Below are 23692 nucleotides of genomic sequence, written 5' to 3'. Positions count from 1 at the left end.
CGTGATCATTTCAGCTGACACAAAAAATGATCTGAGGGCTGGGGTTGTAGCTCAGTGATAGAGCACTTGCCTAGCATGTGTGAGGCACTGGGTTCCATCTCCAGCACCTCAAAACAGAAAAAAAAAAGGAAGAAAAGGAAAAGAAAACAAATTTGACAAAATCCAACCATCTTCCATGATCAAAACATTTATAAAGTGATGATTGGAAAAGAACTTCCTCAACCTGATCAAGGTCATCTATGAAAAACCTATAGTTAACATTACACTTAATGGAGAACTACTGAAAGTTTTTCTCTTAGGATCAGGAATAAGACAAGGCTACGAAGCCTCACAACTTCTATTCATCATTGTTCTGGAAATTCTCTAAAGTCCAAATAGGTAGGAAAAAGATAGAACAGGGATCCATTATGGAAAGTAATAATTGAAACTATCTGTATTTCCTGATGACATTATCTTGCATAGAGAAAACCCTAAGGAATGGACACCAAAAAGCTGGTAGATGAGATCAGTAAGAATGCAAGATATAAGATCAATATACTCAATCAATTGTAGTTTCCTAAACAATAATTATGGAGGGAACATTCATTGTTTTGAACTATGCTTCTGCACAAGACTCCAACAGAAGAAACCAAAACAAAATAACCATTCACGATGAATACCACATCATCAAAGGGAGACTTGAAGGAAGCATATAGAAGCTAAAACAAACCAGGTTTTCTTGAAAAGAGGAGATTCTGTTCTACTTGAGTCAAAGTAATAAGGAATTTCAAGAAATTAATGAGTTGAAGTTAACCGATACTAACCAATCAACTTTTTTTCCTATTGTTTTGTTTCTCTGTCCCCATCTTATGAAACCTACTACTCTATTGTCCATTGAGAGCTCTCATCTCCCTTCATAGAACAAAGGCTGCCCTATTTCATGAATTGTGAATAAAAGTCAATTATATCTATAACTAAATTTGTTGTTATATTATCTTTTGCCAGTTTTTATATTCTAACAATAAACAATCCAAAATTGAATTTAAGAAAAGAAATTCCATTTACAATAGCATTGAAAATAATAAAAAAAAAACCCTAAGGAATAAATTTAATAAAAGACCTGTAAGACTTGTACACTTAAGAACTACAAAACATTGTTGGAAGTAACTAATGAAGACCAAATAAATAAAAGATGTTCCATGTTGATAGATTAGAAGACTTAATGTTGTTCAAAGTTACACAGCTAGTAAGCAACAGAGCAGGAGTTGAACCTATATAATCTATATAATCTAAAGTCTTTGTGTGTGTGTGTGCTGCTAGGGATTGAACCCAGGATCTCACACATGCAAAGAAAGTGCTCTACCACAGAGCTACACTCCCAGCCCTAGAATCCACAGTCTTAACCATCCTACAAACACACACACACACACACATGCGCGTGCGCGCACACACACACTGCTTATGGCTCCCCACTGCTCTTAAAATGAGTCTATTCTATTTATGATGACCCAAGGCTAGATCATTTTGATCTGTGCGAATCCCTGCCTAACGCTCCAGCCTCATCTCTTGCCATTCACAGCCTTGTAGTTCAAGCTGCAGCCACCCCAAAATGGAAAGATATATGAACAAAGCATAATGGGAACACAAAGGAGGCTTCCTGGATGAGATGATACCTGAGTGGAGTATTAAAGAATGCATAGAAGTTGTAAAACCATCTTTTTATACATTTGTCTCCCTCATTAGAGCAAAAGTTCCCAGTGTTTTTTCCATTGCATCCAAAAATCGAGCTTTACCCTTCAACTTTTATTTTCTTGAAATTCCTCATCCCAGCCTTTGGCATAGTCTATAATGGTAAGAACAAAGAAAGGGGCTGCAGAATTTTTTCTTTTTGTGTGTGACTGTGTAGAACGGAGATGGGAGTACACAAAGTAGATCACAAACATATTTAGAGAAAATGAGATCACAAGATGAAAACATTTGGGGCTAGGGAGATAGCTCAGTTGGGAGAGCTGAGCACAAGGCCATGAGTTCGATCCCCAGTACCACACAAAAAAAAGATGAAAACATTTTAGAGCTTATTTTTTAATTTGTTCTAATTAGTTATACATGACAGTAGAATGCATTTTGACACATCACACATAAATGGAGCATAACTTCTCATTCTTCTGATTGTGCATGATGTAGAGTTACACCAGTCATATAATCATATATGCACATAAGGTCATTATGTCTGACTCATTCTACTATTCTTCCTCTCCCTATACCCCTCCCCTCCCTTCACTCCCCTCTGTCTAATCCAAAGTACCTATATTCTTCCCTAGCAGCACCCCCTTATTGTGAATTAGCAGCTGCATATCAGAGAAAACATTCAGCCTTTGGTTTTTTGGAATTGGCTTATTTCGTGTAGCATGATATTCTCCAGCTCCATTCATTTACCAGGAAATGCCATAAACTACACTGAGATTTCATCTCATTCCAGTCAGAATGGCAATTATCAAAAATACAAGCAGTAATAAATGTTTCCGAGGATGTGGGGGAAAAGGTACATTCATACATTGCTAGTGGGATTGCAAATTGGTGCAATCACTATGGAAAGCAGTATGGAGATTCCTCAGAAAACTTGGAATGGAACCACCATTTTAGAGCTTATTTTTAGTAGTTTCAAAATAGTCAAAGACTTTAGACCCCAAAACGTATAATATCTCAAACACAATAGAATCCTCCCAAATGTGTAACAGACTGAGACAGACATTCTTGCTTAGCAGATTAGTTCTCTTCCACATGGTTATTCAGATACAAGAGCTAACAAAAGCCTTAGGTCACTGTGGATTACCACATCCCAGTCAGCCAAAACGGGGGGAAGCGTGGAGGAGCACACATAGGAGACTTCTATGGGTCAAACCCAGAAGGATCATACATCATTTCTCTTCACACTCCATCAGCAAGAACTTAGTTATGTGGCCACACCTCACTGCAAGGGCGATTAGGAGATGTAGTCCCACTGTGTGCTCAAAGAAAAGAAAGGGTTTTTGAATATATATTTTTGTACCAGGGATTGAACCCAGGGATGCTTTACCACTGAGCCACATCCCCAGCCCTTTTTTATATAATATTTTGAGACAGGGTTTCAACAAGTTGCTTAGGGCCTCACTAACTTCCTGAGACTGGCTTTGAATTTGTGATCTTCCTACCTCAGCCTCCCTAGCCAATGGGATTACAGGCATGCACCACTGCACCCAACAAAAGAACGATTATGATGGGAAACTAGTGACCTTCACAGATATACTGACAGTAAAATTGAGCTAGTCACTTATCCAACACCACTTGCCTTGGGTGTTGGGTAAGTGATGGAAGAGGTTGATTTTCTTGGTACTAGCAAGTTATAATGGTGTTTAACTTATCCCATGAGAAGCTGGAGTAGTCAAATATAGGCAGTATAAAATCGTGGTTGATAGTTGAGCTGCCTATTGAGTCACTTACCACAAAACAGCCAGAGGGTGACTTGCAATGCTGATGACTCCTTAATTATTAATCGCTGACACTTTGTAGATTGTATTTAAGTAAAATGCCAACTGGGTTAGTATACAATATTGTAATGTTGGCCCCCAATATTTTTTCCTCTGTTGCATGTCTAGACTAGAAAAGGTGATAAAATAGATGGCAAAGTAGCAACCTGATTCATCGCAGGCCAGGCAAGAAATGCTCAAAACAAAATGGGGAAAAAAGACAAAATCAAAAAGGGAAGTCATTTTCATTTCAAACCATAGCCACAGGCATGTGCTTATTCTCTGCCCATTTGTGTTTGCCCAAACGGAATGCACATTTGATGACGACCTCATGTAAGCCAGGAGGATGAGTAGAGATGAATCAATCTGAAATGAAATATCCTCATGATTCTCTACTAAGAGGTATGAAGATTCCTAGGAGAATTTGTAAAACTGCTGCCCAGGCTCTATCCCCCACAACCCCAGGGAGTCGCATTTAATCAGTCTGTGATGGAACCTGGGAATCTGGCTTTTTTAATGCTCCCTGGATGATTCTGATGCAGAGCCAGGTTTGGGGAACCACAGCTCTAACATGATGGGAAGGAAGCATGCCAAAGCACAAACAAAACAGTCATTGTTTTTTTAAAAGGGGGCTCTTGCTAAGTTGCTGAGTCTGACTTTGAACTTGGATCCTCCTGCCTCAACCTCCTGAATGACTGGGATTACAGGGGTGCATCACTGCACCCGGCTAGTGATTTTGTTTTAATATGTGAAAAATATAATCAACCCTAAGGAAAATCTAGCCTCATAGCTTGACATGCAGAACTGCGTCTGGGGTTAGATCTATTCATGGGAGCATGGAGAACAAGCCTCTGGGAGCTGTGATGGGAGCTGACTATAAATGAAGAAGTACTATGAATGCTGACTTCCTCCTGGAAGTTCAGATGCCTAACTTATTCTCTTCTTTTCCCAGTTTGTTGCTCAGCCCAACTGCCAACAGTTGCTTGCAACCCTGTGGTATGACGGTTTCCCTGGATGGCGGCGGAAACACTGGGTAGTCAAGCTCCTGACCTGCATGACCATTGGGTTCCTGTTTCCCATGCTGTCTATAGCCTATCTGATCTCGCCCAGGAGCAACCTTGGGTTGTTCATCAAGAAACCCTTTATCAAGTTCATCTGCCACACAGCATCCTATTTGACCTTCCTCTTCATGCTTCTCCTGGCTTCTCAGCACATTGTCCGGACAGACCTCCATGTACAGGGGCCTCCCCCAACTGTTGTGGAATGGATGATATTGCCTTGGGTTCTAGGTGAGTTAAGGAACAGGAGCAATGGCCAGACTGCCTTCTGATCCTGTCTAAAGGAAATACTCAAACAGGGAGTCAAACTAGCTCTGAACTAGGGCACCTCCCCTCTGTGCAGTAGGGTAGTCCATTGTTGGAAGTCTGAGAAACCTGGTTCCTTCTGTCCCAGGCCCTGGTCACTCAATATTGCATGGTCTACCATGAGATTGTCAATGTTCTCAGGACTTGCTTCTGTTAACCTAATGTCTTCAAGGACAGAGAAGTGTCTATCAGTTGGTTTAGAGGGGAAAGCCAAGTATCAGTCAGGAAAGACTTCAGGAAGCTAAGCAGGACAAGTATTGCTCGGTATATTCAAAGTCTTCTTCCCATTATCAGGAGGTACATGGATTCTGCTGCTTTCTCATGAACACTCCATATAATCCCAGTACTTGTTCACGGTCCACATTCTATTTACTGGTTCCACAATCAGGAGAAACACCTCAAAATTCACACATCACAGTAAAAGCAGCTGTCAGTAGCCTCCAGGTATAATTAGACAACACTGGACTCTCCAGTACAAGGCCACCTTCTAAGCCCTTGTGACTAAAACTGGTCCCCCAAACCAGCAATATGGGCATCACCTGGGAGCTTGTTAGACATCTCAAGATCTGCATGTTAACATGATCCCCAGGTAATTCACATGCACTTGAAAGTCTAAAAAGTACTGCCTTAGACTACAGCTGCACTTTTTACTGTTTTCTATACCCCAAGCTGATGAAACATCCGTGTCAGCAGGCAAAAGTCCACAAAACCCAATACAGTGAGAGGAGAAAGGAGAAAAGAGGATGGATGCTACATCATTTTGGGCCCCAGTGCCTAGTTTCAGTCCCAGCATCTGGTAATTTGGTTCATGATCAGCTTGCTCACCTCAAAACTCATGAATAAGTTTTCTCTTCAGCACCTAGTAGGAAGTAGGGACTATGGGGTAATATTGATTCAATCAATTTATTGATAATATTGTTTCCACTCCAATATGGGAAGAAGGTAGAATCAGGAGCCCAAAATTGCAACAACAAAAGAAAGTGACAGCATTCCAGTAACTATAGTAAGAATGCTAAAGGTAAGTAGGAGTAGGACCCAGAAAAGTATAATTTATGGGCATCATCAGGAAACTGCCACCAAGTTTAACAAGTCCGTGACTGGGAGGGAGAGTAGGAAAGAAAGAGGTAAGTGATTACCACTCAACTTACCTCAATTTGTTCATTGATTTCATCCTTATTCATTTGGGGTTGATCCTGCTATAGTGACCGGGACTGCCCCAATGTGGAAATAAACTTTTTGCCTTCATTCTTTAGGTTTCATTTGGGGGGAGATTAAGGAAATGTGGGATGGTGGATTTACTGAATATATCCATGATTGGTGGAACCTGATGGATTTTGCAATGAACTCCCTCTACTTGGCAACTATTTCTTTGAAGATTGTGGCCTACGTCAAGGTAAATTTGAACGTCTGCCATTTTTCTTAAACAATGATTTTGGTTATGTAGTAAACTTTTGCACTGGGAGCATGAAGAGTTTAGGGGGAAAGTAATGATGACAGTCCAATCCATGTGAGAAAGTACCATATAGTAGACATTCTTTCAGTGGTTTATAAACAGTGTCTGCCTAAGCAAAGAAAGTGGAGAATGAATCAAATGAATCATTAGTTTCTTAGATTCTCAAGGTGAAAGGGTCTTCAGTCCTAAGTACTGAAGTCTTCTCCACAATGTTCTTGCTAAGAGGATGACCCATTGATGCTTGCATACAGCAGGGAAATTCACTGAATTCATTATCTCCATTATCTCCATTCATTATCTCTTAACCCTTATTGCTTCAATAAAAAGAGTTATTTTTTATTTGTCTAAAATTATTCTCCCATGCCACATCCATGGGTAATCCTTCTTCCCTACGGGGAACAGAACAAAGCTGTAGCTTCCCTATAATAGTACTTCCGGTATGAAGTCATCTCTCCCTTACCCACTGAGTCATTGCTTGTTAAACCCAAACATTCCCACTTCCCTCAACTGTTATTCACATGACAAGAAGCAATATTCCAGAAACATCATCGCAAGAGACACAGACCTTTAATAAGCTCTGCCTCCCTCATCACTCCCACCACTAGGATAATCATTCGAGAAGTTATGAATCCAGCTTTTTGAGTATCACCAAATCTGTGCCTGCGTGCCAATTCGAATAATGTATGTACAGATACTACCACCACCATGTTGCTTTCCCCACACGAGATGCAGCTTGAATTATCCTGAAAATAACTTCATATCTGATGCCTAACTTTGGGTAATCGCAGGCTCTGAATTCAGGTTTGATATTTACTGAATAAGGGAACGGCTATGCTCCTTCCACACTTAGTTGAACTTTTCCACCATGAGGAAAGGCTGACAATTCAGTCTCCATGATTGTGTAGTCAGTCATGCTTTTGGCACTAAATTTCACATTAAGAAGTTTTAGAATGGGAATATGGCTGTCCCCCAAATCTCTAACAACTTAGTTTATTTTTATATCCCTAATATGCATATTGCATAAATTTTAAGACCTTGGGAGCTATGTGGAGCATGAATATTGAATGCAGCCACGAAATAGTTTTGAAAGGAGCCCAAGAGTATGCCTTGTACATGCGGTGATCATTTAACACATACTTACAACTTCCTTAAAAGAGAAAGCTTGTGAGGAAAATGTTCGAATCTCTGGTTAATGTGCCTGTGTGAATTCCATGTCATTCTGGCAGTCTGCTGACTAAGTAACACAGTTTCCCTAAAAAAAAATTCTTCCTTTAGAAGTGGTATTTATATACTCAAGAAGCCATAAATTATCAATCTAGCAATTGCTAGGTTTTGTTTAAACAAAAAAGTTTAGAGTAAATAGTGAAAAAAAAGGATTAACGTTTGGGGATCTGAAAATGTGTTTAAGATGCTCAACATTAATCACAAAACCTTGTCCACCTTCACACTGAGGTTTCCAAAAAGCTAGATGCTTCCCTACCACGAAGTATAAGAGTAAATTCACTCTACTAAACTGGTAAATGCCAGTCTCATACCCATGAGCTAGAGTATCACAGGCAATCCCTCTACCTGAGTCTCAGAATCTGCCTAATATAAAAAAGCAAATAAAGCCAGGCACGGTGGTGCACACCTCTAATCCCAGTGACTCAGGAGGCTGAAGCAGGAGGATCACGAGTTCAAAGCCAGCCTCAGCAAAAGCAAGGCCCTAAGCAACTCAGCGAGACCCCGTCTCTAAATAAAAAGTATAAAAAGGGTTGGGGGTGTGGCTTAGTGGTTAAACTCTCCTGGGTTCAATCCCTGATACCAAAAAAAAGAAGCATATAGTATTAGATCAGTGGTTTTCAACCTGGTAATTTTTTCCATGGAATCATGTCTTCAAGCAAAAATTTACACAGAACTTCAATATATACAAGAGCTAAAGAACTGAGTTTGACTTGAGAAATGAGTCTTCTGTGGCTCCCATGAAGAGCGTGAACCCTGAGGTTCTCTGCTGAACTCTGCTGAACCCGGAGCCTCTAAGGAACATGATTTGAAAACTACCGTTAGATCATGAGGCAGCAAACAATCGTGTGTGGGCCAAACGTGGCAGCTGCCATGTCCATTTGTTTATATATTGTCTCTGGTCACTTTAGCATTTCAAGGAAAGTATTGAGTAGTTGTGACAGAGACTATAAAGCCCACTAAGTCAAACATATGTAGTGTCTGGCCCTTGACAGAAAAAGTTTGCTGCCCTCTGCGTTAGATGAGTTCTGGTTTATTCCCTGAACTCACATGATAAGGTATCTTTCTCAAAAGGTATATATGCAAAGTACAGATTTGCCAAGACAATCCTTTTTCATACTTTCTGAGTGTTCTAAAAATTCAGATTCACCACCCCATGAGCAACAGATTTCTCTGTGGTTATAGTTCTGGGCATAGAGAGAGAGAAAAAAACCCAAATTATAAGCTATACATCTTCCAGTTGATTATTTCTAGTTTTAAAACATAGGTCTGTTTTGTTGTCAACAAAGAGTCTCCATCTCTCACATATACCTCAAAACCTTTAAAGGCCTATCTAACATCTGTGCTGTGAGATCAACTATCATGTAAGTAACATTTAATAGAAATAGTGCTAGACCGAGTATCTGGAGACCTGGGATTTAGTGCTGGCTCTGCCACCAACTTTGCTGTGAAAATCTTTAGCAAATAACTCTGCCTCTCTGGATTTCAATTCCCCCATTTGTAAAACAGGCATAATAAAGCCTACCCCTCATGGCAATGCAGTGAATTTTTTTGGAAGGAAATATATAGAAATACAAGATTTGGCCAAGAGTACATAAAACTTATTGGTCGCCTAAAAGTCTATCTGAAACAGAAGCACAAATGTGTTTTGGTTTCTTTGATTCTTTTGACAGTGAAGAATATTGGATATATACAAATGATTTTTAAGAACACCAGTTTCCTTGGTTGTTGGAATTGAAACACATTTTAGAAAAGCTAACAATATAATTTGGCCCCCAATATATTTTCTCAGGAAAGCTGTTTACATTTAGTCCTGAGAAACTGTGATATTTAGATGAGAGCTCAAGGCAACATGCTTCAAATTGAATTTCAGACAAAATCTACTTCTGTCCTGGGGAAGGTAACAACTAGTTCCTTGTATTTCCATAACATATCCCCTCTGAAGGACATAGAGTTTTGCATATAAAAACAGAATCACAAACACATGCAGAGGGTAGGAGTAGGTATTATCCTTATTTATGGCAAAAGTGAAAGATAGAGGCAGTTTTAGGTGACAATGCCCAAATTGAAGCTCAGATCACATAATGAAGTTGATTTTCTTCAAGACTACTCCTCATGTTCTAGAAGCTAGAAGTCTGGAGTAGGTCTGAAAAATGGTTAACCAATCCTATAGATACTGGTTATTCTTCCCCTTCAATCCCCTTGTTCTTCTTTTGTGCTAGAAGGATGTTCTAGCTTGTAGGGTTGTCAAAGGAACAGTAAAATACATTCATATGCCACTGTACAGAGAAGTACTGAATTTGCTATCTGGAAGGATGACATGACACTTGCAATAGTGTGGAATACATTACAAACTGCTCAATACTCAGCCCAAAGCCCTGATGAAGACTCCCTAAGAATGGTCTATTAGCCCCAAACTGCAGTCAGTGGGGAAGTGAAGCTAAACACCAAATACTGAGAAGGTTCCATGTACCTAGTATCCTTCAATAACTGCAAGTTGTCCATGGTGCTCATAACCCAGTGGGGGACTGAGGAAGTAGATCTGAGTCAAAATTTCATTAGGAAGCTAGGTGATTTATCCCTACTACCCTGGCATACCTGTGGCTCAGTTTCAGTGAAACTCTGCAATGATCTGTTAATCTCAGTTAGAAAATATCTGTTGATAAACCACAGGTGGTTGCTCCAGAGAATTGCTCTGAAATGCATTCTGCTTTGTGTATATGCTGGGTGTATATCTGGATGGGAGAGGGAGGAAAAGAGTGTCCTGTACTAATTGAATGGGGTCAAAAGACAAAATAGTGCCATGCATGGGGCCTTTTGTATAAATGATGCTTGATGCATATTTTGGTGGCTTTATTTGGGTGTGAAAGGGTGGAAAGGGGAAGGTTTTATAAATGCTTACTGTACCTCTCACCTTCTGCACTCTTTTTTTTTTTTTTTTTTTTTTTTTTAGTATAATGGTTCTCGTCCAAGGGAGGAATGGGAAATGTGGCACCCGACTCTGATTGCAGAGGCGCTCTTCGCAATATCCAACATTTTAAGTTCCTTGCGTCTCATATCCCTGTTCACAGCCAACTCCCACTTAGGGCCTCTGCAGATCTCTTTGGGACGCATGCTGCTTGATATCCTCAAATTCCTCTTTATCTACTGCCTGGTATTGTTGGCTTTTGCCAATGGACTGAATCAGCTTTACTTTTATTATGAGACCAGAGCTATTGATGAGCCTAACAACTGCAAGGGGATCCGATGTGAAAAACAGAACAACGCCTTCTCCACGTAAGACTCCCCTCTTTCCCCTTTTGCCTTTTTTTCTGTCTTTTCCTTTTTTTGTCCTATTTTCAGCCCACAGTTTCATCACTGCCTCTCAATAGTGCAGGCAAAGCTTACTGTGGATTCATCCAAATGGTCTGAGGTGGAGGGAGATCCTCCTTTTTCTACAGGCAACAGGAGAAAGTGGTGTTAGGGGAGGGAATAAAGAAAAACACATTTGTGGGCTCCCAGGAACTAGACTGGAGAGTTAGTTCTGAACTGTGTTGGTAGCATGCTATATTTTTAAAAGATTTGATGAGGGTGGAGTAGATAATTCCTCGCTCAAAAAAGTGGCCTTGTGGGCATGGTGGTACACACTTGTAATCCCAGCGGCTCAGGAGGGTGAGGCAGGAGGATCATGAGTTCAAAGCCAGCCTCAGCAACAGCAAGGCACTAAGGAACTCAGTGAGACCCTGTCTCTAAATAAATATTAAAAAGGACTGGGGGTGTGGCTGAGTGGTTAAGTGCCCCTGAGTTCAATTCCTGGTAGCAAAAAAAAAATAAAATAAAATAATAAAATAAAATAAAAATGGCCTCCACCAAGGAAATGAAATAGAAAGGCTATTCTTCTGAGCAAGTGACCACCAAAGCTAACTTAACTATTCTGAATTGTGCCTGAAACAAGGAAGGATGCAAGGGTGTCTTGTTTCTTTTCTTTTTATCTTATTGTTTCTTTTTAGTTAGAAATTCACTGTGGTATAATCATATATGTACATCTTAATGTACTCCCTTTCACAGAAGCTAGAAAGGGAACAGGTTGAGGCAAAATTAGAGTCAGCTCACCAACTAGCTTAATTTAAGTATTTAGGTGGGTAAAGGGGCACCATACACTGACTGGAAATGTCTTCTGTTCTCACTTGGGATACAAGAGACAGTCCATGACTCAGGATCCAGGAGTCTGCTACCTCTGAACACATGAAACTCCTGTGCCTTTTGGTCCCACTCTCAATATCTACTTTGTAGATACCTTCAAAACCTTTTATTTTCTAACAAATTGGCATTAAGAGAAATAGAGATGAGAGAAAATAAGCACAAGTCAGACAATCTGTTAGGTTGGGTGCTGCCCTGGACTGACCCTGGACTGACCCTGGACTCCGTGTCTCCCACCTTGTCTGTCTCCACCCCTATTCTGAGAGTGCTGAGTCATCACTGGTATTCATAATAATGATCCCAAGGTCACGCAAGATTCTTAGTCATTAAACTAAGATACAGTTTTTTCCTATTGTGTTTTGTTTTTAATGACATATAATCATTGTACATGTTTATGGGGCACAATGTGATTCCTTACAAGAATACATTAATAATCAAATCAGGTATTTAGCATATCTGTCACCTCATACCTTGAGCATTTCTTTGTGATGCAATATTCAAAAATCTTCTCTTCTAGCTGTCTTGAAAAAATACTGCACGTTATCTGTATTCCTTACTGCTCAATAGCATACCAGAACATCTTGTTCCTACTAACCGTAACTTTGTATTCCTTGACCAACTTTTTCCTACCCATTCCTCCTCCTATTCTCCCCAGACTCTAGTAGCCAACATTCTACTCTCTACTTCTAAGAGATAGACTTTCTTTATATTTCTATCATATATGGGTGAGACCTTGCAGTATTTGTCTCTCTGGCTTATTTCATTCCACATAACATTCTTCAAGTTCATTCAGGTTACCACAAATGATAGGTTTCCGTGCTTTTTATGGCTGACTAGTATTCCATTGACTTTTTTTCCTTTAACTCTGTAAAGTCAGTTCAGTGGACTCAGACACTCTAGAAATGTGTTCAGTAACAAAGGACTGGGGTGAAGGGTTTCTACTTGACATAACATTGCACTGATTCAGGGTAAAAAAAAAAATCTTATCTACCCTACCCCTGTTAGGCAACATTGTTTGCCTCTAGGAACATTTCCTAAAATGGGTTGCAAAAAGAAAAGCACTGTTCAGTGGCATGTTAATAGACATGAAGTTTGAGATGAAATGAATTTTGGAAATTCTGGGACAAAGTTTAAAAGGTTTTGTTACTGCAGGACTTCTGAGTCCTTCCACTGTGAATTTACCATGTAGGGAGAGATCTTCTCAGATGTATTGACCGCAGGCACTTTTCCCCCTTATTATTTTTTAAATTATCTCTCCGGGATGATGGTCCAGAGAACTGAATTTGAAAAATGTGGGCTCACTCCATTGCCACACTCATCCCCTCCCCATAGGCCATACCCCTATCTCTCTTCCCAGAACTCAGGGAAAATCTTGGATGGGACAACCAGACTTATGTGAAAAGAAAAGGGGTCCAAGAAAAAATCCAATTTCATTAAGACAACCTGGAGTGTATAATGGCAACTGATTCTCTTGCTAGAGCTTCTCAACAGGAACTGCTTCCTCTCCTGTGGTACTCTAGAGACAGAACTCACTTCGACCTATTTTTAATATAAAGAGCAACTTTGTACTGGCCTGGGCATTTGTTCCCATCAAAGTATTCAACGGGAGGAATGGGTCCTGGCCAATTACCCTTTCATGTGAACTCTGCTGAGGAAGTTTATGAAATGCCTCCTTGCAAGTTTGTAGTGATTATTAACACCCCTGTTGCCAACTGACATTTTGCTCCAATCACTTGCCCAGCAGGGACAATTGACAAGAATGGACACTGTCATACAAAAAATTATATCTTGGAGTGCCAGATAGGAAGAAGCATTGTCCTGCTGGGACCAAATCAGCAGTAGCATTACCTCAACTTTCCCTCTATCTGTTGATGTTTTTCTCCTCCATTGAGGCCTGATTCCAATTTGTTTTCTTTTAAATGCTTCAACTCAGGCATTCATAATGCCTATTAAAATACTCGTTACTCAGTCAGAGCATCAGAAAGATCAGCTTTTAGAGAAGGGGAAAATGAGTTTATTTATATATCCAGTGAAAAGTTTGGTACCTGCTTATTGTCATATTTTTCCTTATGATTCTCCAGAGATGCCATTGTTATTCTGCTATAAAAGGAGAGAAAGTCCTTTTTCCCTGGGCATACAATTTAAGGGGAACTCATTGTCCTTTCTGACAACCATGTGACAATACTGTTGGTGATTTGAATTCAGTATTCCATAATGGAAGCACCTGGCCTTCATCTGCTGTCCAGAGAAGCAATTAAGAAGGCATCAAGAGGGTTGGGGCCGTAGCTCAGTGGCAGAGCGCTTGCTTGCCTAGCATGTGTGAGGCACTGGGTTAGATCCTCAGCACCACATAAAAATAAACTAATAAAATAATGGCATGCTGTCCATCTACAACTACAATTTTTTTAATAGAAGACATCATGAATACACCACCAGTATAATTCCACATCACGTACAACCACAAGATTGGGATCAAAATTGTAATGGGTCGCACCCCATATATGTATAATATGTCAGACTACACCCTACCATCATGTATATCTAAAAACAACAAATGAAAAAATAAAAAATAAGGCATCATCATTCTCAGGATACAGAACTTGGGAGAGAAAAAGGGTCAGAGTGGAAAGGCACTAACTATCCAGTCCAGGAACTCATCTCCAGATGCCTACTGAACACACCTGACTGTTCCACAGGCCCCTCAAACACAAAATATTCACAACTAAATTCCTTGTCTGCATATCACCCCAACCAATTTCCACTTTAACTCCTCTTCTCATTAAAAGGCCTGTTCCACCACCCTTTTTCATAACTGAGCCAGTTGCCCACCGGCCTAGCACTGCTTTCAACATGGCTCTCACATGATGCTGACGTGTAGAAGCAGATAAAGCACATTGATGGCTTTCATTGAACAAGAAGCCAATAAGAAAGCAGAAGAAATAGATGCAAAAGCAGAAGAAGAGTTCAACATTGAGAAAGGCTGTCTTGTGCAAACCCAAAGGCTGAAGATTATGGAATACTATGAGAAGAAAGAAAAACAGATTGAGCAGCAGAAGGAAATTCAGATGTCCAATTGATGAATCAAGCAAGGCTCAAAGTCCTCAGAGCAAGAGATGACCTTATCACTGGCTTACTGAATGAAGCAAAACAGAGACTCAGCAAGATACAACCAGGTACCAAGTGCTGCTGGATGGACTGGTCCTCCAGAGTTTGTACCAGTTGTTGAAGCCCAGAATGATTGTTCATTGTAGGAAACAAGATTTTCCTCTAGTAAAGGCTGCAATGCAGGAAACTATTCCTATGTCCAAAATTGCCACCAAGAAGGATATAGATGTCCAAATTGATCAGGAGGCTTACCTGCCTGAGGAAATAGCTGTTGGAGTTCAGATCTATAATGGGGAATGTAAAATAAAGGTTTCCAACACCCTGAAAAGCCGACTGGATCTCATAGCCCAGCAGATGATGCCTGAAGGAGCCTTGTTTGGTGCAAATGCCAATAGGAAATTTTTGGACTAAGCCCTTGGAAGGTGAAATTAATCCACTGCTCTACTTCTAAAAAGCAAGATTGTCTATGTAGCTTGCTATGTGGCTTCTTCTTTGTTGTTCTGATATTATTTTTATCAGTGGATATTCTTCTGTAGCTAGCACCCTTGGCCTGATGTTAACAATGGGAGGTTTCCTCAATGTGATCAGGGCCCACTAGTAGTTCTGAGATACCATAGCTTTTATTTGGTTCTGCAACATGAAGTGGAGGGGTCAGATGGTGCTGCATAGACTATGCCAAGTCTCCGGTTCTTTTCACTGTTGTGATTACCTAGTCTACATGGTGACATGCATGGTGTTCCTTGCTCTTTAGGGGTGGGGCATGCATTCCTTCCAGCAGTAGTACCTTCATTGCTACCTATTTGGGCCTAGAGTTTTTCTTCATCTGTAAATGTGATTTAAAATCTAAGCCATGAATATTTTTTATTTATTAAAACAAAAGATTTATGTGAAAAAAAGGTCCCAGCCTGAATTCTAGGAGTCATATGGGACTCTTATTCTTTCCCTCATGAAACAAATCTATCATCTCACTCAGTCCTTTCAATTTACTTCCCAAATAGTCTAGAATCCATTCTGTGCACAAACACATTGTTTCAGTTTAGGCCTAAATCATTTCTCCCAAAGATTACTACAATAGCCTTTTTTGTTTGTTTGTTTGTTTTTACAATAGCCTTTTGACTTGCCTCCTTGCCTCTAGTCTTTTCTCCCTTCCAAACAATCTCCCACTTGCTATGTGGAAGTTTCTTCCTAAATGGCAGTCTCATTCTGTCAGCCTCTGGCTCCATGCCCACCAGTGTATCTGAATCTTCTCCATACATCCAGCATCTTTACCAAAAGACATAGGGCCTTGGAAGTCTTGACCATGCCTCTTTAGCCTTCCACTCCTCTCCTCCATAGTCAACATCTTGCTATTCCCCAGCTACAAGAAAGCACCTCGGCCCTTTAGGCCTTTGTACATCACATGCCATTCCGTCTGCCTGGAAAGCCAATCCCCACCTAGCTAGCCTGGAAAACTTTTACACAGCCTTCCAGCTCTGCTAAGGTATCACATGCTCTAAAGACTTTTATTAACCACTCTCAGCTGTAGGCTTCTTCTGTGTCCCCCATAGCATCTTAAGCACATATCCATTAAAATACAAAACCTGTTATATTTTAGTCAATAGTGCCTGTTTATCTCCACCAGACTGATATTCCCATTTGAGTCAGCTTTGCACCTGCCATAAGGGGGGCTGAGACATAAAGATATTCAAAATGCAGACCAAACAGCTGAATGAAAGTATGAAGTCTGGTAGAGAGCCTAGCTTTGTACAGCTTTCTATTTGGAGATGATTATAGGTTTATATGCAGTCCTAAGAATTAATTACCTGATGTTCCCTGGTGGCAACATTTTGCATTAGTACAGTACAATATCATGACCAGGAAATAAACAATGATAAATCCAGTGACCTAATTCAGATTTTACCAGTTTTATATGCAAGTCATTTGCAACAACATGAATGGGCCTCAGAAATCCTATCTATAATTGTGGGTGATCTACTTATGCTTCTTCCTCCCCCGTCCAAGATGACCAAAGTCATCCACCCAGCTGTGTTACTCTGCTGATTCACTTCGAGCTTGCTTTCAGCAAAAATCCTTGGCCTTTCTCTACCTCTCTCATCTTGTACTTGGGCACGTGGCCCAAGAGCAAAGCACTACATTGAGCCCTACTGTATTTCATCTTGTTAGTTCCAGCCCAATGCTCCAAGCTGTTGAAATCTTTTTGAATCTTGACCCTGTCATCCAATTTATTAGCTATCTCTCCCTGTCTTGTGTCATCTGAAAATCTAAGAAGCATGTCATTAATTCTCAATCAAAGCATTGATAAAACTCTCAGACAGGCATGGTCTTCACTAGGTGGGTGTTTTAGTCAGCTTCTTCGCCGCTGTGACTAAAAGACCCACCAGAACAACTGTAGAGAGGAAAAGTTCATGTGAGGGCTCACGGTTTCAGAAGTCTTAGTCCACAGAAGGCCAGCTCTACTCCTCGGGGCTTGAGGTGAGACTGAACATCATGGCGAAGGGTATAGTGGAGGAAAGCAGCTTACGTCATGGTGATCAGGAAGTGGAGAGAGAGACTCCACTTGCCAGATACAAAATATATACTGCAAAGCCACACCCTAATTCCCACCTCCTCCAGCCACACCCTACCACTTCAGTTACCACTCAGTTAATCCCTCTCAGGGGATTAAATCACTGATTGCATTAAGACTCTTACAACCCAATCATTTCTCCTCTGAACCTTCTCGCATTGTCTCACATGTGAGCTTTTGGGGACAACCTCACATCCAAACCATAACAGTGGGACCTTAGGCAGTTATTAAAATGATAACATGAGGATTTTATATATACGCAAAAGGTCTGTACGTAAAATGCGTAATTTTTTAAAGCACAAAAATTGTATGTACTATGATTGCGACTATTACAACTAAATATGCAAGTGAATAACAACCTATAAAGACAAGGAATGCAAAACAGCATCAAGGTGAAAAGTTTAACAGAGTGATAAAAATAACTGTCATTTACTGAATGCTCAGTCACTATTGCAAATCAGGTATACATGAATTAACACATTTAATTCCCACTACCATGCCATGAGGTAGACACTAATATTATTAATGCATTTTACAGATGAGGAAACCAAGGTCCAAAGCAGTTAAGCAGGAGGTCCCCAATTGCATACATGATAAGTAGCAGAGTCAGGATGGTAATCCAGGCACACAGGCTCCAGCCTGAACTCTTATCCAGGAAGGTGTAATACCAGTTTTATAAAGTTATATAAGACTTGTTGCCTAAAGTTGCAATAGTCATGAGTACACATAAAGCTAAAGAGAGCAGAGCCACAACTGAGCAGGCCACTGCCACCTTCTTCCAAACTGTTACCATTCATTTGCAGCTATTCCTACTTAATCAGTGGTGATTTCTCCACTCATCATTCAGTTCGCATTTCCCACCTCATTCACATGGATACAAACTTTGTCCCTATCACAGGCTCTTCTCTTTGTTCTGATTAGGTTTTGAAGGTTCTTATTGTCTCTGGTTCCCCCCACCATTTCAGTTCATATCCTTCCAGCTATAGTTATCACAAGATGGTACCACTCATTTGTTCTTTCCTTGTTTATATTTCTCCTGTCATCTTCTATAGATTGATTCAAAACCATTCATTTGGCAACTCTTATGTACCAGACAAGAAGGATAATAAGTCAAATGACATCCTTGTCCTCAAGAGGTTCAGAGTCTAATGGAGAACACAAGTGAACAAGTGGAATAGCTGCCATCTTTCCTGTTTGCCATATGGCAAGCACCATGCTTAGTGTTCTACATACACCATCTTATGAGATAGAATAAGGTGGTTAAGTGTGTGGACTTCAGAGTCAAAACAGCTTGGTATAAATCCTAGCTCTGCCACTTCCTGCCTGTGTGAGCACTCTGTCCCTCGGTTTCTTATCTAAAAAGTGGAAGAATAATGGTAGCAACCTCATGGGATTATGATCAGATATTATAATATATGCAAAGCACTTAATTCAATGCTTAGCATATTAAAAGTACAATAAATGTTAGTGATTAATATTTTTCCTACTAGTAATCATTTTGGGGATAAGGAAAATTTAACTTTAAAGAGGTTCTCTAACTTTCCCAAAGGCATATTGTTACTGGGTGGAGAGGTCTAGAGTTTTCTCTGAGCTACTCCCCTCTCCCCTCTATCTACTGCCTTGACAGTCTGATACATGCCTTTATGAAATAAGACTAGTGCACTATGGGAGCAGAGAAGAGGAGCATCTAACCCAACTTTGTAGGAAAGGAGTTAGGACAGCCTTCTAGAGGAGCTGGAGCTTCAGTTAAGATGGGAAGGCCAAACAAGAGTTGGACTGAATGGGAGACAGGACAGAGTAGAAGTTAGAGGTAGGTGCAGAGAGGGGCTAGCTTTCATCCAGAGCTAGAAGTTTGTCAAAGATACAGTGAAATGAGAAATAGTAGAGCCAGGAAATTTAAGAATGGATAAGGATGAAGACGAAGGGCTAATAATGCCTTTGCTCCATCTGGGTTGATGGGACTACTGGAAGTTTTCTCTTTCAGTTCACCCTCCATTTTTCCTTGTAGGTCTGAATTAGGCCCAGAAGTGTATATTCTCTCTGTACTTATTCCATTTTGGAAGGCTAATTCTTCATCACAAAGATGAGGCTTTCAATACATATCCAGAGAACTGCAGTTTCCATCTCTGTTCTCTTGTACCCCTCTTAGCTCTGTGATCTATTTATGGATGGCTCCCACCATGCAGAAGTTCCTCCTTAACCACCTGCTATGCATTTGTCTTCTATACATTTAATACCAATTCTTCTCAAATCTTTGTATCTTCAACCTGTGCCTCCTCTTGAACTAGCAAGTTCCATGTGTTGTTTATTGTCTACTAAATAAAAATGGGCTCTAAAATAATCTCCTTTAAAATTTAAAAGATTTTCATTTGGTGTTAGAGTTCTAGGGTTTGGTCAACAAATCTTTCCATCTCTGTGATGATTTTATTATGGACCCAGCCACCAAGTAATGCTTCCCCCCAGGTGGAAGTCTTTTCCCTATGAATTCAACTGAGTCTAGAAGCCAGAGCATCCTATAGATATCTCCCTAACAATATTCTTATCCATCTCACATGCCAATGCCTAATTTTACTTCAGCAGGTCTTTCAGTGGGCCAGCTTCTCCTGATGACCAGATCACACTGTGATATTTTGTGTACCATGCTGAAGGCATTCTCACTACCAATCACCAAAACTGAGGAATGATCTTTCCTACCACCCTTCTTTCCACCTCTTGTACAATCCATAGAATCTTCCTAACTAGAACTCCATAGACTCTCCCTACCTAGAACTTCAGCACAGTTGAGGACAAACTTTAAATGCCCAGTCTTTCACTTTTAAGGAATCTTGTATCTGTCAATGAAACAACTAGCAGACGTTCAAGCATTATTCATTGCAGTTTTAATTATTGCAGACATGGGTGCTAAAGGAAGGTATCATCATCCATTCAGGAGAAGCAACCAATTCAGAAAGACCCTCTCAACATACTGACCATGCACTTGCCCTCTTTCTGGTCTTGCTGTCTTTCATGTAATCAGCAAACATTGAATGCTTTCTGTGTTTGAGTACATTCAGCTCCCAGGAACTCTGGTGCTTCAGCATGCCATGTATATTTGTCACAGCTGCTTTCTGTTTTACTGAACCACAGCTGCCACAGCTGCTGTCATCCAGCTGCTATGTTAGCTGTGTGTGCCATTGCTGGCCTCCTGCCTGCCCTGATTTCTAATAGACACCACCATGTTCTAGCTGTGCCCTCCCAAAAGGGCCAGATTTCTGAACCCCACATCTCCCCATTTTTCAACCTTCTGCCAGGCTTGGTGGTACTTTGCATAGCCTGACCCAGACCAGTATTGTCTTCCAGAAATTCAGATCTTGTGATAGATCTGTCTTGCCACATGTTCTGGTTATTGTACCCTACTGTGACTTACTGCTGATTTTTCATGCTTCATTAACTGGCACTTAGTTGAAAGAAACAAAAAGCAAATTCCTAGAAGTAGAGACAGTAGAACAGGGGTTTTCAGAGACTGGAGAGAGTAAGGAGGAGGGATGAGGGAGAGAGATTGGTCAATGGTACAATTTTACAGTTAGGAACAAGTTCTGGTGCATTATTGCACAGAAGGGTGACTATAGATGGCGATAATGTCCAGTATATTGCAAACTAGCTAGAAGAAGGGCTTGTGAATGTTTCACCACAAAGAAATCATAAGTGTTTGAGGTGATGGAAGATGCTCATTACCCTGATTTGATCATTACACAGTGTACACGTGTATTAAACTGTCCAGCTGAGTGCGATAACACATGCCTGTAATCCCAGTGGCTCAGGAGGCCGAGGCAGGAGGATCTCAAGCTCAAAGCCAGCCTCAGCAACTTAGCAAGGCCCTAAGAAACTTAGAAAGACCCTATTTCTCAATAAAAATATTTAAAAAGTGTTGTTTAAGGGCCCCTGGGTTCAATCCCCAGTACAAAAAAAAAAGAAAAGAAAAGAATAAAGGTCATGTGCATAACCCTGAAGGAGGTCCCCTGAGCATCAGGCCGGTGCAGAACACAGCCTTCATTCAACTGAACTACCCCTCACTATGCAGCCTGTGAATACAGTTGTTGATAGGATTAGAATTTTCTCTACTTGAATCTGATGAAATAATAATAGTAATAATATGAAATTATTTCATCTATTCAATAACTATTACTGAGTGCCTGCTATGTAGCAGGTGTATAATAGCTCTGTCTCTGCCCTCCTAAGAATTCACATTCTAGTGGAGATGATAGAAAATAAACATTAAAACACAAAAATTCTTAATAGTATATTTATTATCAATATTATTATAATATTTAATATTATTAGTAGTAAAAAATAATTTTAGGGAATTTTAAGTGTTACAAAGAAAATCAAACAAGACAATAGGCTAGAGAATACTTGAGCAACCAAGGAAAGCCTCTCTGAGGAGGTGTTATTCCACCTGAGGTCTTATAAGAAGCCAGCCATGCAAAGATCTGGGGAAAGACCTTTCCCAGAGAGAGGAACTTTTTAAACACTTTCCACTCACCCCCAAAATAAACCCAAGAACAATTCCCTAAGCCTCTCGAAATACATTGGGCTTATTAAGAACAGCATATTTGAAACTGAAAAATGTATTCATTCTGAAAGTAGCATTATTCGCATTCTGCAGCTTGTCTGTGTGCATAAGAAATGACTGACCTGTGCCACCCCTGAGCTAGCTACATTTTATTGCTGAATGAAGATTTCTGAATATAAGGCAAAGAAAACTTCATACCCCAAAAGCATATCATAGCAACAGCACATTTTTCGGTATGGAGACTAAGACAGGAAACAATGATTTACACAATCATCCAATATAGACTAATGCAGTAGTTTTGGAAGGTCAGAAAACTGGATTTGAATTCTGACTCAGCACTTACTAGCTGGGTGTCCTTGAGCAAGTCATTAATTCCTGAACCTGTTTCTTCACTAGTAACAATAAAGTTTCATAAAGATCACACTGAGAATGTATGTAAAAGTGCCTAATATACTTACACATAGTAAATTCTCAATAATACTTGTTGGAGCGGTCAGAAGTGACTGAACGGGGGCAGGGCATTAGGCAGCCCAATCGCGCCAAAAAGCAACCAATCAGACTCTACAGATAAACCCTAATGGCGTCTCGCACCCGCTTGTCACTCAGCGGGATCTCCAGCCAATCCCAGAAGGACACGGGTCCCAGCAGGGTCTCCGTCCAATGCAGGAAGACACATCCACCCCTGAGCCTACCCAGCACCACCCCCACCCCAGGGTACAAAAAACGCAGCCCCATCAGATCCTCAGCCCGACTTCCCTTTATCTTGTTGAACTGGTGAACCTCCCCTGAGAGCTGATCCTGATAAAGCTTTATTTAGATGCTTGTGGTCTGATCCCTTTTCGGCCAGCATCTGATCCTATGATACTTAATATATACAATCAATAATAATTCATATAAAGTATTGATTTGACAATCTGTGAGCTTTTTCTCTGAGCGTAGCACCATCTGAGCCCTGTGAAAGCCACAAAGGAAGTATCAGAAATGGTAACTTGTGGGCTGGAAGTGTGGCTCAGTCATACAGCATGTGTGAGGTTCTAGGTTCAATTTCCAGCACTAAGGAAAAAAAAAGTACCAGGTACAGTAGTGCATGCCTGTAATCCCTGCAACTCAGGAGGCTGAGACAGAAGGATCAAGGCCAACCTCAGCAATTTAGTGAGGCCCTAAGCAACTTAACAAGGTACAGTCTCAAAATAAAAATTAAAAAGGGCTGGGGATGTGAAGCACCCCTGGGCTAAGCTCTAACACCAAAAGAAAGGAGAAAAAAAAGAAAGAAAAAGGTAGCTTACCCTTATATTCACTTAGCCAACAAGTGTTAGAGCTAGATTTTAATTCATTTGTCCCTTTGTTCCAAACGTGGAACATGTATAAATACTTAAATATAGTAACATATGTGTACTATACTTACTATATATAATATATGACATTACATATACTGTATATATATACTATATTTGCATATGGCATAAATTATAAAATTATTTTAATATTAATTAACATAATAACATACAAGCTCTAGATTATTATTTCCAACCTTCTTTAATGTACCTGTCTCAATTTCATTGAAATATTTCCAGAATTGAATACTTGTGACTTAGTGGGTTAATCTAGTGCAATCTAACACCAAGCAACATATTCTTTACCACTGCGTTTACTGCCTATGTAGTGGATCACATGGTCTGAAGATGAAAGAGAGAGTTTGGTAGAGGAAGTAGCCCTTGAAATATTCCTTGAACACACTTAGCTTTCTGTGTAGACTAAGAGGAGGGA

General features: G+C 40.3%; 1 protein-coding gene and 1 pseudogene across 1 annotated transcript in view; both read left to right on the top strand.

Moving 5' to 3' along the window:
- The window catches only part of Trpc5 (transient receptor potential cation channel subfamily C member 5), a 272621-nt gene that overhangs the window by 208446 nt on the left and 40483 nt on the right, over window positions 1-23692 (top strand). The window contains exons 6-8 of the mRNA XM_047536079.1: window positions 4438-4774; window positions 6103-6242; window positions 10477-10799. Of these exons, the coding sequence (XP_047392035.1) occupies window positions 4438-4774; window positions 6103-6242; window positions 10477-10799 (800 nt within the window). The remainder of the gene's footprint in view (window positions 1-4437; window positions 4775-6102; window positions 6243-10476; window positions 10800-23692) is intronic.
- Window positions 12967-15218, top strand: LOC124972204 (V-type proton ATPase subunit E 1-like; annotated as a pseudogene).

This window comes from Sciurus carolinensis, chromosome X (genome assembly GCF_902686445.1).
Source record: "Sciurus carolinensis chromosome X, mSciCar1.2, whole genome shotgun sequence".
In the NCBI taxonomy this organism is placed as follows: Eukaryota; Metazoa; Chordata; class Mammalia; order Rodentia; family Sciuridae; genus Sciurus; species Sciurus carolinensis.
Note: the sequence above shows the minus strand (reverse complement) of the source record. Positions and strands in the feature narration are given on the sequence as shown.